The following is a 17,926-nucleotide window of genomic DNA, read 5'->3' as shown; positions in this document are numbered from 1 at the left end:
ACAAAAGGGGGCACAACTCACTTGTTTTGCTTAGGAAACTTTTTGGCTCCGTTGCCGCCGTTAAATGGAGCACTCCTTGTTATCTTCTCACCCAAGGCCTGGAGGGCACCTAAGGGGCAAATAAAGAGCCTTTCCCCTTAACCATCTGCACGCCCAGCGGCTGAAGGAAGAGATAGCGGCGAACTCCGACAAGCCACTCAGCTCGACGCAAAGTGAAGCCGAGTCCGTCAAAGACATTTTGCGTGTAGGGCAAAGAAAACAGAAGCCCCCCCACAATCAGAGGACACAAAATGGGGGTGTTGTTTCTCCTGTCCAAGAGGGTGGGTTTTGGGGGGGGTGTACGTCCAGTTTGGTTGCGGTGTTTGTCCCCCCTCCCTTTGTCCACAACGCACACAAACAAACACACACACGCACACAGATGCCGCTGGGAAAGGAGCCCTGCAAAAGCCAGGCGTGAGCTGTTCCAAATGTTTTTTTTTTATTTTTAAAATGTTTATTCTCCATACCACAAGGGACATATAACATCAGGGTGGACCAGGATCTGCCCCTCCCCCATCAGCCCAGGCTCCATCTGTACACAGCCCCGACCTCCTTGGGGGAGATGGAGGGGTGGGGTGGGGAGTAGGGGTCAGAAGAGGGGAAGCCCCTTCTTTGGTAAGCAGGCCCAGACCACCTGGGGATTCACCCTCCCTCTCTCTCTCGCCTTCCCTGCGCAGGTTTGTCTCCCAATGCTTTCGGGCGGGAGCAAACCTGCCTGCAGACCCCAACCCTTTGGGGATTTTGGGGGGGGGGACCCAGATTTTTACGCTGCTTCGGTCGCTGTTGAGCTGGACGTCTACGGAGAAAGCCAAGAGGTCAAGAAAGGAAGAGGTAGGTAGGTCAAGGGAGGGAGATGACCGGAGACCTTTGGCCCCTTCCCCAGGGGAAAGAGAGGGGGAGGTGGGCTCCCTTCTCACGGGGTGGGGGTTTGGGGGTTTCAACAGGAAGACCCGGCTGCTGGGCCCCCCGCTTGCCCCCAGAGCAATTGCCACCTCCGTCTGGTGAGGGAGTGATTCGTAACCGACACTACTCTACAATGCAATACTGTGGGTAGCCTGGAGGGGGGGGGGAGAACCCCCCCAAAAGGATTTTTTTTTAAAAAAAGGGGAAAAAAAGCTTTTTATGTACAGAACACCCATTTTACAAAAGTCCGGCCAAGTACTGAGTACAACGGATGATGAAGAAGAAGAAGAAGAAGAAGAAGACATGATGCATAGAAGGTACAATGAGGAGCCAAACATTTCCACTTCTGTTGTTGTTTCTTTACACCCAAAAACAAAAAAGAAAGAAAAAAAACCCGGGAAAAAATTATATTATAGATTTATATTTATATACGTATGGGTTTTTTAAAAAAAATATGACACCGCTTCAAAACGTGAAAAGTCTTCCCGGGTGGGGGGAAGGAAGACGCCTTCCAGCCTCCACTCCTCCGTCTGCGTGGCGACTCCGAAACCCGCCGCCCTGCATTTCTGGGTCGACCACTGAGCCCAGCGCTGGTGTTTGTGTGTGTGTATGTGTGTGTGTGTGTGGCAGGGAGAGAAAATGGAAGACTGATTCCGCTGGGCCTTTCACTTGGTCTTCCAACAGGAGGTAGGGGGGAGGTCAGCTCTTCCGCCCGCATACTCAGCCCACCGGGACGGGGCTCACGGCACAAGAAGGGTCCGAGGCCGGGCGCCAACAGGCCAAATCTCCAACAGAGTTCCTCATTGGGGGGGAGAAATCAGCCCTACGAAACCCGCCTGTCTCCATGACCGACTTGCCACCCCCAGCAGGGAAACCCAAGACCTACAGCGTCCATATTGGCTTGGTTAGGACCAGAATCCTTTGCGTATACAGGCGTTCCTGGTCGTCGTCGGTGTCCTCGTCCTCCTCCTCCTCCTCGCCTGCTCAACGTACGGCTTTGGATCCTTCCGTGGGCCGCCAGTGTCATCTGACCACCAGGCACAGCACACAGAGCTTGGAGGGGCCGATACAGTCGTCGTGGCAAAAGGCTCCGCAGCCCTGGCACATAATCATGGCTTTGAGACTGCAGGAGCACTTGAGGGAGAGCTCTTCCAGGCCCTTGCCCGTCTCGGCAAACACCTGGGCGGAGAAAGATAGCCTGCCCCGGGAAGAAGCCGTCAAGTGGGCTTTGGGGCCGAAGGGCCCGGCGTTGCCATCCAGGTTCCGGGGGAAAAAGGGGCCACCGGGCGAAGAGGTGTAATTCAGATGGGAGGAATTCAGCTGCAGCTTGGAAAGCTTCCCGTAAATGGCCTGCTTGATGTTGAGCTGGGAAGGGAGGGAGGACGGCTCCAGGGGCTGCGCAGGTCCCTTCCCCGGCTCCTTGGGCAGCTTGAAAAAAGCCAGGTCCCTCCCCAGGGGGAAGCCCTGCCAAGGCTCCATCAAGTGGGGAGGGGCCTCCTTCGGCTGCTCCCTCTTCCTCTGGGCCGAAGCCAGCACCTTCTTGTTCTCCGTTGAGCCGCCATTCCTCTTGGAGGGCCAGTCCTCCATTGCGGGAGGCAGGCGGGATCCGGGGGCCATCGCCTTGGCCGGGGGAGAGACCAGTTTGCTGTGGGACAGCATGCCCCACATGGGGAAGGGTTCTGAGCCGTGGGGCTTCTGGGCCTTGGCTGCTGCCCCACCCAAGACACCCGAGCCAAAGACCTTCCTGCCCAGAGCCCCGGGGGTCTTCTCTGCGGGGCCGTTGCTTGCTTGCTCCGGCCCCAGAGAGGCTGTGCGCAGAGGGAGCTTGGGCCCCGGAGCCGTCTTCAGCGTCTCCTCCAGCTTCCTGATGCCAGCCGTGGAATCTGCTCTGGGCGGATCCGTTTCATCCGGACGAGGGCAGGAAGAGGTTAGATTCTTTCCCAGATTCGAGAGATCTATTTTCGGGGACTGGCCGACAGCTTGATCCAGGGATCCTGGATTGGGAGTCTTCTCTGGAGGCAGGCAGGCCCTTTCGGCAGAGTCCCGCAATGGTTGGGGTGCACGCATGGTCTTCCTGGCTAGGTCACTCAGGCCTGTCCCCTCCCTGCATGTGGCGTCCTGCACGAGATGGTCACTGCTCTTAACCGCCAGGAGGACAGGGGGGATTTTTGCTGGGGGCTTGTCCTGAGAAAAGGCTGCAGCCGCTTGGGAAGAGGCCGGCGGGACGCTTTTGGGAGGCAGACCCTGGGGGACGATGTGTCCCTCCAGGGGCTTGCCTGCTGCGGCAGACAGAGGCTGGGGGACACCCGAGCGTGGCCTTTCCTGGATTGCGACATCAACAGGGAGAACTGATTTGGCCGCGGCGAGGACAGGAGCGGGCAACCTGGTCCTGCAGGGTGAGTCGACAACCCCGACATCCAAAGGCAAATCTTCCCTGCTTTCCAAGATGACCTCTCTATGTCTCTCTGGGCGTCTCTGGTTGGACCCGCTTTCCCTCTCTTCAGCCTGGCGACAATCCCCGTTTATCTCCAAGTTCTCATCGGTGAGCTCAGCATCCAAATCGGAGGCCGTCTCTGTGGTCTCACTCAGCGGACTCTGGGCTTCCTCATCGCTGCCGGGGCTGGCGCTCGGTCCTGTCACGGCCTGCTCTCGGTCGGTCTCTACCTCCATGTCCGAGGGTGCCAATGCTGGGGACAAGGGGCTCTCACGGGCGCTCGTATTGAAGCAAGGAGGGAGCGGGCCTGTTGTCAGTGGGGAAGCATCCCCTGGGCTGCTCGGGGCCCCTCTTCCGGGGCCTGGGGTGGTACTCTGTGGTGGGAGCTCCATCCTCACAGGACTGGGGTCCTCTGGAATGCTCTTCCACGCAGGAGAGGCCAAAGCCTCCGAGCCAACTCCTGTGCTGCTCTCGGAAGCCAGGTGACCTTCCCGGCCCTTCTGCCTGCTTCTGCTTCCCATGAGGATGCTTTCGGAGTCTCCCAGCCAGCCATTGCTCTGCTGGCTTCCCACGGGAGATTCCCTTCTGTCCTTCCAATCGCGGCCCTCCAGAGGAGCATCTTCTGCAGAAGGTGAAGGCCTGGGATCATCCAAAAGGTGGCCAGGACGACTGGCCGGCACTTCTGTCGCTCTGCGATCCAAGAGGCTGCCTTCCGAGGACTTCTCCGGCTGGGCAGCGGCTTCCTGGGAAGGAAGATTGGCAGCCTGTCCACCCTGCTTGAGCTCTCCTTCCCTGGCGGGTTCTGTGGCCCCGGAAGGCCAGCTCGCTTCCGGCCCCTGCCGCCCGGCGGTCTTTCCGCCTAGGTGGGAAGGCGGCAATAGCTGTGTTCGCTGTAAATCTGACCAGCGCTTCCCGCGAGTTCTCTTGCATCGCCAGTGCTTGGCCCGGTGGCTCCTGGGTGGCCGGAGCCGGCTGTTGCTGCTGCTGCTGCTGCGACCACCACCACCGCCTTCGTCTGGGCTCCTTCCGCCGCCTCCTCCTGGCCCACCCCCACCTCCAATGGTGGAGGCAGGAGCAGCAGCCGCTCGCTGGACTCGGCTTTGCAAAGGACAGGCCTCAGAGTCAGCAGCGGCTGGGCTCCCCCTTCGGTCCGGCTGGCCGGGTTCTGGATTGGGGATAATCCGAGGACATATCTGGTAGGCTGGCTGACCCTTAACCACCCAGGGGGGTTTGATTCGGGAAAGTTGAATCTGGAGAGAACAAAGAAAAACAGGGTCATTCAGAGGACGCCCTGCAGGCCTGCGCGTTAAAAGCCCCCCCCCCACTCCCCCTTAATTTGTCGAATTATATACTCTTTATAAGTATTTAATTTTTAGAGGAAGCCTCCCTAGGACTCGAGAGGCAGAAGCATGCTGGGGGAGGCTCTGTTCTCCAGGAACGCTGGGGAGTGTAGATTGGGAAAGGCCTCCCTTCGCAGAACTACAACTCCCAGAGTCCCCTGGGGGAAAAGGCCTGGCGATAGGGGTCTTCCTTCCTGGCTTTAGCGCTAAAGGGCAAAGCCACACCAAGACTACCCTCCGCTACATTATGTTTGATGCAACTGTAATGGGGGATTTTTTATTTGCAGGAGAAAAGGTGGGAGGGTTAACCCAGCTTATTTAATTTGCGTTCCACCTTTATTATTTTTATAAATAACTCAACGTGGGGGAATGCCTTCCTGCTGTTTTCCTTACGAGAATGCTGAGAGATGGGTTGGACTGAGAGAGAATGATTGGCCCAAATGCACCCAGCTGGCTTTCGCGACTAAGGGGGTACTAGAACTCCCCGTCTCCTGGTGGTTGGCTCAAAGTCACCCAGCTGGCTCTTATACCTAAAGTGAGACTAGAACTCCCTGTCTCCTGGTTCCTAGCGTGGTGCTTTCACCATTAGATCAAACTGGATCCCCCCGCCCCCCCCCCCGGCTTTCCTCTTAAGATCCTTCCATTGCTCCCCCTTCTAGACCCCACCTGAGATCGTTCACGCAGAAGCCAGACCCCTCAAGAGAGCCACCCCCCACTCTTCCTCCCCTTCCTCCTGACCCAGAGGGAAAGCCACACCGGGGCCCGAGCTGAAGGGGGGGGGGGAGAACAGCAGCAAGTCACCCGATGGCAACTTGAGTCCGAGGCCTCAGGTGAAGCCCGGCAAGCCAAGTACCGCCTCCCACCCACCCGCTGAGGCAGGGAGCAGCTCCCAGCCCCCCTCTTACCCGGATGGGAGGGACTTTAGGCTCCTCTTTGGTGGGCTGTGGCTTTTCTGGGTGAACACTTTCAATTGTGTTACGAAAGGACTGACGGTCCTCAAGCCGCGGCTTCTTTTCGGGGAAAGAGGGGGAGGCGGGCTGCTCGAAGCATTTCCTCTTCTGCTGATCCTGCGGTCCCAGAGGCAGGCTGGGAATTCGCTCCGGGGTTGCCGCCGCCGCAGCCGCTGCAGCCGCCACGGCCTCATCCACCTTGCTCAAGACCTTGGTCACTTCCGGGGACGTCTCGGCCGAGGGAATTGCCCGGCTGGCTTGGCACTCGTTCGTGGCGGGATTGGCCTCTCTCTCCTCCACGGGCGTGGCCTCCACGGACGACGATGGCGAGGAGGATGCCTCTTTGGCAGGAGAGGAAGGCTCCGCTTCGCGCAATTTGTGCCGGTTCCGGCGGTTCCGGCAGCGGAGGGAGCGCCTCTTGAAGTGCCCGTCAGGCTGGAGGGTTGTGGGAGTGCAGGGTGCCCTGGCGGGGCCTTCTGTGGTCCTCTTCTCTGCCTCACTGGGGGCTGACTTCTGCTCTTCCGTGGTCAAGCCCAGCCTGAAAGAGGAGTAGAATGGAGTCAGTTGGCAGCATATCCCACCAGCCCAGGGGTCCCTCCCAACTTGGAAAACTTGAGGACTTCAACCCCCACAATTTCCCACCAGTGGACTGTGCCATCTTCCGTAAGGATTTACGACTGGCACGATCCTTGAGCCACTCGCTACTAAGGGAGGCCTTCCACTTGACTGCTTTAGCCAAGGGTGTCCAACTATAGTAGCTTGAAGACTTTCGGACTTCAGCTCCCAGAATTGGAGCGAATGCTGGCTGGGGAATTCTGGGAGTTGAAGTCCACCCATCTTAAAGTGGCCAGGTTTGAGAAAGAGTGCATTACATCAAATGTATGTTTTACCGACAAAGAAATAAAAGATAGATTGGTATAGATCTATTTCAAGCTATTTAGCTCTCATCAACTAGCCATTTCCCCTCCTGGGATTCGAACCCGGGCTACTTGGGAGTGGAGCGGTATGCTCCCTCCCATAATTGGGTAGGCCAGGTTGCCCTGATTAAAAAAAAACCCAGGGCATTAAATCATTAAAAACAAAAATTGTTTTTTGTTGCGCTGAATCCGTTTGTGAAAAAACCAGGACTCTGCGTTGCTGCAGTGAAATTATTTCTGCCTGCCAGAAAAAACGTGACGGTTCTTTGCTTTAGCCAAGAGGGTCCAACCATGGGAGCCTTTAAGACCTGTGGAACTCCCACCCCCAGAATTGGCCAGAGAGCGATGCCGTGAGTTGAAGTCCACAAGTCTTAAAGGGGCCAAGATTAGAGACCTGCGCTAAACGGAAGAAGCTTGGAGCCCCGTAAAGTTTTCCTGGGAGAAACGTCGCAGAGGTTACATTTCCAAACGGGGCACTTACTTCTGCCCATAGTAGTCCTCGAAAAACCGCTCTTTCCAGACTTCCGTTTTCTTTTCCTTCTCCATTTCCTGCCTGATGCGCACCTGCATCTCGTGAGTAAACTCCCCTGGAAGGGAAGGGGGAAAAAAGAATCAAGAGTTTCTTTGGCTTTGAGGAAACACTGAAAAAGAAACACACGGAAACCCAAGAGAAGAGCAACTAGGATGGTTAAAGGCCTGGCGACATATGAAGAACGGCTACAGGAATTGGGTTTGGCTAGTCTAGAGCAAAGAAGGACTAAGGGGGACATGATGGCAGTCGTCCAGTATTTGAGGGGCTGCCACCAAGAAGAGAGGGGGGTCAAATTATTCCCCAAAGCACCTGAGGGCAAGACAAGAAACAACGGATGGAAATTAATCCAGGAGAGAAGCAACCTGGAATTAAGGAGAAGCTTCCTCATAGTGAGGACAATTAACCAGTGGAACTGCTTGCCACCAGAAGCTGTGAACGCTCCAACATTGCAGGTTTTTAAGACGAGATTAGACAGACATTTTTTTGAAATGGGACAGGGTCTCCTGCAGGGTGTTGGACTAGAAGACCTCCAAGGCCCCTTCCAGTTCTATTGACTAATTGGTTCATTGAATTCAGTTACTGATTCATTGATTCCGCTGGAAGTTGGTCCCAAACTTGTACTACGTTTTCTGGGAAGTAACTTTCAAACATTACAGGTAGTCCTCGACTTACAACAGCTCATTTAATGACCGTTCGAAGTTGCAACGGCACTGAAAAAAGTGACTTAGGGCTGTTTTTCACCCTCACGACTGTTGCAGCCTCCCCGTGGTCATGTAATCAAAACTCAGACCCTTGGCAACTGGTTCATACTTATGACGGTCGCAGTGTCCTGGGGTCACGTGATCCCCCTTTTGCGACCTTCTGACAAGCAAAGTCAATGGGGAAGCCGGATTCACTTAACAACGATGTAAGAACAGAAATTTTGGGCTCAATTGTGATCGTAGGTCGAGGACTACATGTACTTTTGAATTTTCCCTCTTGTCAGTTTGAGGCTATACCCCCTGGGCTAAAGACCTGGCCTAACCATATGCCGAAGGTTTTGCCAAAGTCCTTAATAACTGACCGCCTCATTCAACGACTGTCTGTATTATGACAGGGCTGGAAAAAAGCAAGTTCATGAGGGGCTGTGCTTGTTTGCTGGGAGGTGAAGTCATCTAGGGGCCATGATTCCCCACCCCTGTTCTAGGCCAATGCCCGTTCCAAGGGTGGGCTTGTTTCCCCCCCCCCCATCCCATCCCAGAACCAGCAAACCTACCGTCTGCCAGCCTCTCCCGCCAGCTCTGGGCAGCATGAGCAAAAAACTCGTTATTTAGGGCGCTTCCACTCAGGCGCAGCAGTCCGTCTGTCCCAGGCTAGAAGGAAGGAAGGGAATGTTAAGCACAGTGCACAAACCTTTACTGAAAGTGACAAAGAGGGAATGATAAAGAGAAAGAGACAGAGAGAGACAGAGAAACAGAGAAAGAAACAGAGCAGAGACAGACAGACAGAGACAAAGAAACAGAGTCATAGACAGGGAGAGACAAAGAGAATGATAGAGAGTAACACATACACAGAGAAACAGAGAGAGACAAAAGAAAGAGACAGAGAAACAGAGAAATGATGTCCTGGTGCTTGGAAGCCGTCGGGGCCGGGATGGGGGACAACAGACTCAGGCTCAACCCCTCCAAGACAGAGTGGCTGTGGCTACCTGCGCCTCGGTTCAACCAGTGGACTCCATCGCTGGCCATTGGGGGCGAGCAATTGCCCCCCGTGGAGCGGGCGCGCAATTTGGGCGTCCTCCTAGATGCCCGGCTGTCGATGGATGACCATGTGGCAGCCGTGGCGAGGGGGGCGTTCCACCAGGTCCGCCTGGTGTGCCAATTGCGCCCCCTATTGGACCGGGACACCCTTCGCACGGTCACTCATGCGCTGGTGACATCCCGCCTGGACTACTGCAACGCTCTCTACATGGGCTCCCCTTGAGATGTACCCGGAGACTACAGCTGGTTCAGAATGCAGCCGCGCGGGCTATCATGGGAAGTACGAGATACTCCCACATAACACCTCTCCTGCGCGAGCTGCACTGGCTACCTGTGGTTTTTCGGGTGCGTTTCAAGGTGTTGATCACCATCTTTAAAGCGCTCCATGGCACAGGACCTAGCTACCTGCGGGATCGCATCCTACCTCATACATCCCTGCGACCAATTCGCTCTCACAGAGAGGGACTCCTCCGGGTGCCGTCCACTAAGCAATGCCAACGGGCGGCGCCTAGGAGTAGAGCCTTCTCTGTGATGGGCCCAGCCCTCTGGAATGACCTCCCCCCCTCCCCCCGATATTAGAACCACTACTGACCTCCGCTCCTTCCGTAGGAAACTCAAGACCCACCTGTTCCAATTGGCTGGCCTAGCCCATTTATAGTCCCATCTTTATCCTCCTGGCAATTATTTTATTCTGGGGTAGTTTTCTAGGGGTAGTTTTTAATGTATTTCTAATTTTTAATTTTAATTGTTATTGTACGGTTTATATGCCGCCTCCACCTATATCTATATGTATTTATATTGTGTTTTTAAATATGACTGTACACCGCCCCGAGTCTCCTTGGAGAGAGGGTGCGGTTTATAAATTAAATAAAAAGTAAAGTAAAGAGTGAAAAAGAGAGAGGGGCAGAGAAACAAAGAGCAAAAGGGAGACAAGAGAAACAGAGAGACAAAGAGACATACAGAGAAACAGAGTCATTGTTTGAGGAGAGACAGAGACAAAGAAACAGAGCAAAAGGGAGAGAAGGGGAGAGAGAGAGAGAGAAAGGAGAAGGAGGAGAGAGTGAGTGAGTGAAGGGAGAGAGACAAAGAAAGAGGGAGTGAAAGGGAGAGAAGGAGAGAGAGAAGCAGAGAGAGCGAGAGGGACAGAGAGGGAGGGAGAGGCCCTACCTGCCTGTCCACTTCAGGGAGCAGGAGGAGAAGCTGCTGCTGGAAGGGCAGGGGGAGGGCATTGAAGGTCCTGGAGTTGATCAGCGCCCGCAGGTTTGTGTTCACCAGAATGGAGCCTGGCGTCTCGAAGTCGATGTCGTCCCCCCGGTTCCTCTTCATTTGCCCTGCAGTTCCCAGAAAGCAACAGACGGGCAGAGATGTTTACACACCCGAGAGTCAGGAGAGGCACCTGCAGAGGCAACTCACACAGCTGCCGCTTCCCTTTCTTGGAAGTGGCTGGGAGGCAGCCTCGCCAATGGTCAGGGGTGGACAACCGGATCCACACGCAAAGAAATCCATTCGCTACAAGTGGCCCTCGATTTAGGACCACAAGCGAGCCCCAAAATGTCCACTGCTAAGCGGGACAGTTGTTAAATGAATTTTACGGCCATTCTTGCCACAGTTGTTAAGTGAATCACTACAATTGTTAAGCGAATCTGGATTCCCCGTTGACTTTGCTGGTCAAAAGATCTCATAAGCGGGTGATTGCAAAGATCCCTGGGACACGCAATGGTCATAAGTATGAATCGGTTGCCAAACCTTTCAAACTTTGATCGTCTGACCACAGGGATGTTGCAACAGGCATAAATGAGAAAAATAGTGGTAAATAACGTATTTTCCCAGTGCTGTTGTAACTTCACACGGTCCCTAAATGAGACCCCTTTCATTCTATGGTCTCCTGTTTCCCCCACAACAAGCCCTTGAGGTGGGCTTGGCTGAGAAAGAGTGATGGACCAAGGTAAGATGCGTAAGAAGAACGGTTGCAGGAACTGGGTATGTTTAGCTTAAGAGAAAGAAGGACTAGGGGAGACATGATAGCAGTCTTCCAATATCTCCAGGGTTGCCACAAAGAAGAGAGAGTCAAACTATTCTCCAAGGCACCTGAGGGCAGGACAAGAAACAATGGGTGGAAACTAATCAAGGAGAGAATCTCTCTCTCTCTCTCTCCATCCATCCATCCATCCATCCGTCCGTCCGTCTTCCAATATCTCAGGGATTGCCATAAAGAAGAGGGAGTCAAGCTATTCTCCAAGGCACCTGAAGGCAGGACAAGAAGCAACGGATGGAAACTGATCATGGAGAGAAGCAACCTGGAATTAAGGAGAAACTTCCTGACAGAACAAGTAACCAGTGGAACGGCTTGCCACCAGAAATTGTGTGTTTTCCATCACTGGAAAAAGATTGGATAGCCGTTTGTCTGAAGTGCCATAGGGCCTCCTGCTTGAGCCATGGGCCTGGACTAGAAGACCTCCGAGGTCCCTTCCAGCTCATTCATTCATTCTAAGATCTCACCTCATCCCCGTGTGCCTCTGGCTCCCTTCCTCCACATCCTTTATCCATTTTAAGCTAATTTAATATTATTCATTGTTTTTATTCATTTTCGATGCTTGTGAGCCACCTACGGCATATAAAATAATAAAAAGTAAAGAAAATTAATGAAATGGGGAATAAAGCATCTTGGAAGACGCCAGGAGCAAACTGTTTCCTATTGCTGCCAAGAAAAATGACTTTTATTTATGTTATGCCTCTGCCCTGCATGTGTGTGAGTGTGAAATCACCTAGGAGGAGCTTTACTTTAAGGCAACTTGCAAAAATAAACCTGGGCTTGTCCCAGATGGTCTTTTAAGAGGATTTTAAACTGTTTATTTATTCCAGCCTACATTTGGTTAAATTGAATGGACTGAGTTTTTAATCTCTTGCTACTTGTGATAACCCTGCACTGAGAGCTGTTTGGGATCCCTTGTCAAAACAGTTGCCATTTTCTTGCTGAGTTCCAAACCTACTTTGAAGAGAGGTGCATGCGTGTGTGTGTGTGTGTGTGTGTGTGTGTGTGTGTGTGTTGACTTACTCTCCAAAACAACTGAAGGCAGAGGACAAGAAACAAAGGATGGAAACTCATGAAGGAGTGAAGCAACCTGGAACTAAGGAGAAACTTCCTAACAGTGAGGACAATTAACCAGTGGAACTCCTTGCCACCAGAAGCTGTGGGTGTTCCATCACTGGAGGTTTTTAAGGAAAGATTGGACAGCCATTTGTCTGAAATGCTATGGGGTCTCCTGCTTGAGAAAGGGGCTGGACTAGTAGACCTCCAAGGTCCCTTTCAATCCTGGGATTCTGAAAACTGGAAGTTACTTCCAGTTTCCTGCAAAAACCAGCCCCTGAGTGAACCAGGGATTCATTTAACAACCGCTGTGTTTATTTAGCAGCAGCCTCATTCACTTAACGACTGCTGCAAAAATCACTGTAAATTTGGGTTGGTACCTGATTTAACTCCATCACAACTTACAGGTGGCGAGCTGCAGGCTCCCTTATTGTCGTATGTCAAGGACTACCTGTACTAAAGGAAAAGCTTCCCATGCTTTTTCAGTGCTGACACTTACAATTGATTCCCTGGTGCACAAAGAAGGCGTGGCACCACACCCGGGGTTGTGTGTTGTCTCTTTAGGTCAGGGGTGTTTGGACAGCCTTGCAGCTCATTCTAAAGGACTCGCATGCTTCTTCTCACCACAGTAGTCGAGAGAAAGCAATTAGCAGATAGACGCAACGTCTTGTTATCTCTTAGCAAGACAGCAATTCAACCCAGCATCTTTTTAAAGGGATAAATCAAAGCAAGGGCAACCGACCTGCCTTCCCTTGAGGACCTTACGCTGCAGGAGCCAGGCTGACAAAATACCTGCAGAGCCCTCACACCCTGGACGCAAACTGGTTCAAGCTCTCCCAAACGATGCTATAGGGCGCTGCACACCAAAGCAACCAGACACAAAGGTAGTTTCTCACACACACACACACACACACACACACCCCATGCCATCACTCTGCTGAACACTTCATTCCCACAACCCTCCACTTTCCTCATCTGGCCTATTTTCCTTTCCTATTGATACCTTTTGATTTATCACTTGTTGCTTGTAACTTGTAATTAATTAAATCCCATATTAATATGATGACCTATTACTGCTTGTTTATATGTACACCGAGAGCTTACGCACCAAAGGCAAAGTCCTTGTGTGTCCACTTGGCCAATAAACAATTCTATTCTGTTCTATTCCCTTTTCTCTCTTCTCTTTTCTATTCCATTCCGCATTCTATTTTCTATTCTTTCTGTATTCAGTATATTCTTTTCTTCTGCTCTCTTCTCTTCTCCATTCCATTCTGCATTCTATTCTATTTTCTATTCTTTCTCTATTTTCTATTCAGTATATTCTTTTCTTCTCCTCTTTCCTCATTCTATTCTCTCACTCGCTATTCTATTCTATTCTATTCTATTCTATTCTATTCTATGCTTCTATCCTATCCTATCCTTGTTGTTGTCAGTTGAGAAGTCATGCCTGGCCCATCGCGATCCCATGGACCACGTTCCTCCAGGCCTTCCTGTCCTCTACCTTCCTCTGGAGTCCATTGAAGACTCCGTCCAGCCACCTCATTCTCTACCATCCCCTTCTTCTTCTTTTGCCCTCCATCGTTCCCAGCATGAGGCTCTTCTCCAGGGAGTCCTTCTTCCTTCTCATTAGGTGGCCAAGGTCTCTGAGTTTCCTCTTCAGGACCTGGCCTTCTAAAGTGCAGGAGGATAGAATAGGTCCAGCACCTATCCTAACCTATGCTCTTCTAAATAAAAACAGATGTAACACTGCATCTTAGCTGGAACGTCCAATGAAACAGGCATATCTGTAGTATAATAAATTTATGCAATACAATCATCCGTTTATTAGCTGTTTGAAATTACAAAGACACGGAAAATGGTGACTGATGATTATTTTTCACCTTTAAGACCGTATCACAACATCAAGTCAGATGCTTTGCAACTGGTTCCTGTTTATGATGCTTGCAGGGTCCCAGAACCACCTGAGCCCTTTTGTGACTTTCTGACAAATAAAATCAATGAGGAAGCCAGATTCACTTAACAACCGTTGCTAATTTAACAATTGCAGTGATTCGCTTAACAAACGTGGCGAGAAAAGCTGTGAAATGGGGCAAAGCTTAACCAATGTCTCACAACAACATAAATTTGGGGCTCAACTGTCGTCGTAAGTTGAGGACCACCTGTATCTCAAAAGATGACTCAATGGGCCACAGCTTGTCTGGTACAGGTTGCGCCAACCTTGGCAACTTTTAGGGCTTGTGGACTTCAACTCCCAGAATTCCTCAGGCAGCCAGGTTGGAGAACACTGCTCCACTAACCACACCATTGTCTCACCATTGTGATAAAAAACATCCATCACAAATATAACATCTTAAAAACAAAATCTAGGGAATATTCACACACACACACAGGGCATCTTAAGAGTCAGCCGGGTCCAAAACTGCTAAAGTTCCTCCTGTTGAGAGAAGACCCCGGAGTCCACCTACCGCCTGAGGGTTTGCGGACTCCCCGGAGCAGATGGGGGGCTTCCCTCGCCATGTCTGTCCTGTTGCAGAGGGCGCTGGGCAACACGGAGGAGCTGCTGCTGCTGCTGCTCTCGTCGCCGACCGGCTTCCCCGCAAACCCTGAAAAAGAGCGAGCGCATCAGCCGCGGCTGCCGACCATCCTCACCGGCACCCAAGTGGAACATCACAGTCAACACAGTCCCAGCAGGGGAGGACAAGCAACAGCAGAAGGTTGGGGGGCCTGACTCTGCCCACATTACCTGTTACAGAAGGGAGGGCAGTGAATAAAAGGGGGGAGACACACGGGTAGCCCCCTCAACGTACAACCGTGGTTGAGTCTGGAATGAATGGACGTTGCATTGTGTTGGTTGTTAAGCAGAGGGCGATGAGAGTGTGTTAAAAGGCCCTGGATGAAAAGGAGTGGCCAAAATGGATGGATGGCAAATATATGATATGATATGATAGATGCATGGATGATACGATATATGGATGGATAGAAAGAGGTAGGTAAGTAGACTGACAGATGATAGATAGATAGATAGATAGATAGATAGATAGATAGATAGATAGATAGATAAACAGACAGACAAGACAGATAGATAGACAGACACAGATGGATTGATGGTAGACAGACAGACAGACGTAGATATATGGGCCACAATTCATACCTTCCAGATGAGTGTTTTTAACTTCAGGAATGTTAAGATGGTTGGACTTCAATTCCCAGACTACCCCAGCCAGGGTATTCTGGGAGTTGGAGTCCACGCATCTTAACATTCCCATGCCTGAATAACCCTTGCTTTCGGCTAGGATCAAGTCTATCACAGCAGCAACTAGGAATGCCTGGGAGAGAACGGAGGCTGGAGGGGCCACATGGGTGTGGTAGTCCAGGGGGGAAGAGGAGCTTCCACTTACCAGAGGAGGGTTCCATGTGGGCCCCGTTGACTTTCAGCGGGGTCAGGACCACGCGTGGAAGCATCACGCCCGCCTTTTTCTTCTGTTTGCTCACCTGTTTGGAGAGAAATCGAGAGAGGGTTGCCAGGGGGACAGTGAGGGATCTGCCTCTCTCTCGGCAGGAAGGATCAGAGACCCATTTCAGGACAGCTCAGCCTAGTGGTCGTAACCTCAGAAGCGAAACAAGGCCAGCTCTGCTGAAGAACTTTATGGGTCTTTGATCCAGCCAATGGAGCAGGCGGGGGTAACTGTTCTACACAGCCTCCATACACATAGTCCTCGACTTACGGCCACAATTGAGCCCAGAGTTTATGTGGTTAAGTGAGAAACGTGTTACGTTTTGCCCCGTTTTGTGACCTTACAGAAGGCTAGGAGAGGGAGGTGTTGCACCACACCTCGGGCCGGGGGAGGGATGGGGAGAGAGAAGTCAGTTAGAGAGAAGTATACCTAATGGATACATACATAGATACATACATGCATGCATGTATGTATGTATATTCTTTATTGTCATTGTACTTAAATACAACGAAATTGGTTGCATTTCTCCTTCACTGTCATTGTACAAAATAAATACAACGAAATTGGATGGAGATTGGATGTCACAAAAATGTAGAGTTGGAATAGGGGAGGGGAAAAATAGCACAGGAGGTCACAGGAAGCCAGTTTTACCAGGAAATTAAAAGATTTAGTCCGGTAAAGAAAAGACAAAACAGGAAAATAACATTGTTTAAGTGCGTTAAGGGCTGCCACCCCAGGTAGTTAAAAACTCATTCTTTGCCACCTCAAAAAGCTGTAAATAAATTAAAAAGGGTTTGAGTTAAAGGTTCCCCTTGCATATACGTGCTAGTCGTTCCCGACTCTAGGGGGCAGTGCTCATCTCCGTTCCAAAGACAAAGAGCCAGCGTTGTCCGAAGACATGACTCTGCGGTCCTGTGGCCGGCATGACTCAACACCGAAGGCGCAGGGAACGCTGCTACCTTCCCACCAAAGGTGGTTCCTATTTTTTTACTTGCATTTTTTTCGTGCTTTCAAACTGCTGGGTTGGCAGAAGCTGGGACAAGTAACGGGAGCTCACTCCGTTACATGGTGCTAGGGATTCGAACCGCCGAACTTTCTGATCGACAAGCTCACCATCTTAGCCCTGAGCCACCTATGGGGTTTGAGTTACAGGATGCTAAATTTCAGCTGAATATTAGGCTAATATTTTTAACAGTAATTGGGGCTTGTCAAAGGAACTGCTTAAGAGTAAGAGATAAAAGTAGAAGTAATCGAATCCCTGCGGATTTTACTCCCCTGGCTGTTGCTGACCTGACGGGGTGCTCAGGTCATCTCAGTTTGAGCTGGTGCTGTCTGAAGACATTTCCATGGTCATGTGGTCAGCATGGAGTCAGGAAGCACTACCTTCCCACCAAAGTGGTACCTATTTATCTACTCGCGTTTGCTCACCCCATTGCCAGTGGTGCTCGGGTCTTCCCAGCTGACAAGCCCTGTGTCCGAACCGCTGTGCCACCCGGATTAAGATAATTTCTGTATTGAGGCCTTTCAGGTAGGACCACCGTCTGTGAGTGTTCTTTGCACTTAATTTCCTGCACCATTCAGGGGGTTAGACCAGGGGTCTCCAACATGGCAACATTAAGACCTGTGGACTTCAACTCCCAGAATTCCCCAGCTCTATCTCAGACCCCTGGGTTAGTAAGTGGTCTCTGAAGACTTTCTTCTTTTTCACATATATTCTGTTGCTTCGCTCCTGTTTCTATTGACACACAGTCACCGGAAATTAAATCAACGCTGAAATACAGGATATAAATCTCGTAAAAAGCACGCCAACTCTCCGCCAGATAATCCAAGAGGTGCTTTTGCTCCAATTATTCTATCAACAAAAGGTTCTTAGATGATTCGTCTAAGGGCCTGTCTTTGGGAGATTTTAATCAGAATCTGGACAAGCTTTGGCCAAACACTTCTCAACCTGCAGTCAGAGGCAGCCTCCGAACCCAGGTCTGCACAGCTGCGGTGCCAAATTCCAAGTCTCCAACCAGCAAATGAGACCAGCTCAACCCCACTTCCGCCACAAATTTTTGAAAGGCCTCCCCCCCCCCCAGGTCAAGATGACAACTTTACAGCATTGACCAATTCTGCGGCTTCCGCTTCCTTTTTCTAATTCACGAGGCTATTTGAAGTCCTCCCACATTTAATTCTATCAAAAATGGGTCACCCTCTAGCAGGGGGCTCTGCAGCTGTTTATATAAACAGAGAGAAAGCTGGCCACCAGATCCTCAGCAGAGTTAACTAGAAGCGATGCTATGGGGAGTAGTAGTAGTAGTAGTAGTAGTAGTAGGGGAGTTCAGGTGGAATAAAGGTACCTTCCTCTTTGTGACACAAAATAGAATAACAGAGGTGGAAGGGACCTTAGTCCAACCCCCTGCTCAGCCATGAAACCATATACCATTTCAGACAAATGGCTGTCCCATCTCTTCTTAAAAAGTCCAGTGTTGGAGCATTCACAACTTCTGGAGGCAAGTTGTTCCACTGATTAATTGCTCTCACGGT

The 17,926-nt window shown here is 51.3% G+C and overlaps 1 protein-coding gene across 1 annotated transcript in view; it reads right to left on the bottom strand.

Moving 5' to 3' along the window:
• Positions 1–459: 459 nt before the first annotated feature.
• ASXL1 (ASXL transcriptional regulator 1) overlaps positions 460–17,926 on the bottom strand; it is a 40,698-nt gene continuing 23,231 nt past the window's right edge. Inside the window, exons 6-12 of the mRNA XM_081948092.1 lie at positions 15,341–15,434; positions 14,408–14,545; positions 10,022–10,185; positions 8,371–8,467; positions 7,065–7,170; positions 5,622–6,204; positions 460–4,626 (exon numbers count right to left, since the gene is read on the bottom strand). Coding sequence (XP_081804218.1) covers positions 1,966–4,626; positions 5,622–6,204; positions 7,065–7,170; positions 8,371–8,467; positions 10,022–10,185; positions 14,408–14,545; positions 15,341–15,434 — 3,843 coding nt within the window. The 3' untranslated portion in view covers positions 460–1,965. The remainder of the gene's footprint in view (positions 4,627–5,621; positions 6,205–7,064; positions 7,171–8,370; positions 8,468–10,021; positions 10,186–14,407; positions 14,546–15,340; positions 15,435–17,926) is intronic.

This window comes from Natrix helvetica (genome assembly GCF_964273705.1).
Source record: "Natrix helvetica genome assembly, chromosome: 3".
NCBI classification, from domain to species: Eukaryota; Metazoa; Chordata; class Lepidosauria; order Squamata; family Natricidae; genus Natrix; species Natrix helvetica.
This window is presented reverse-complemented; position numbering and strand designations above follow the sequence as displayed.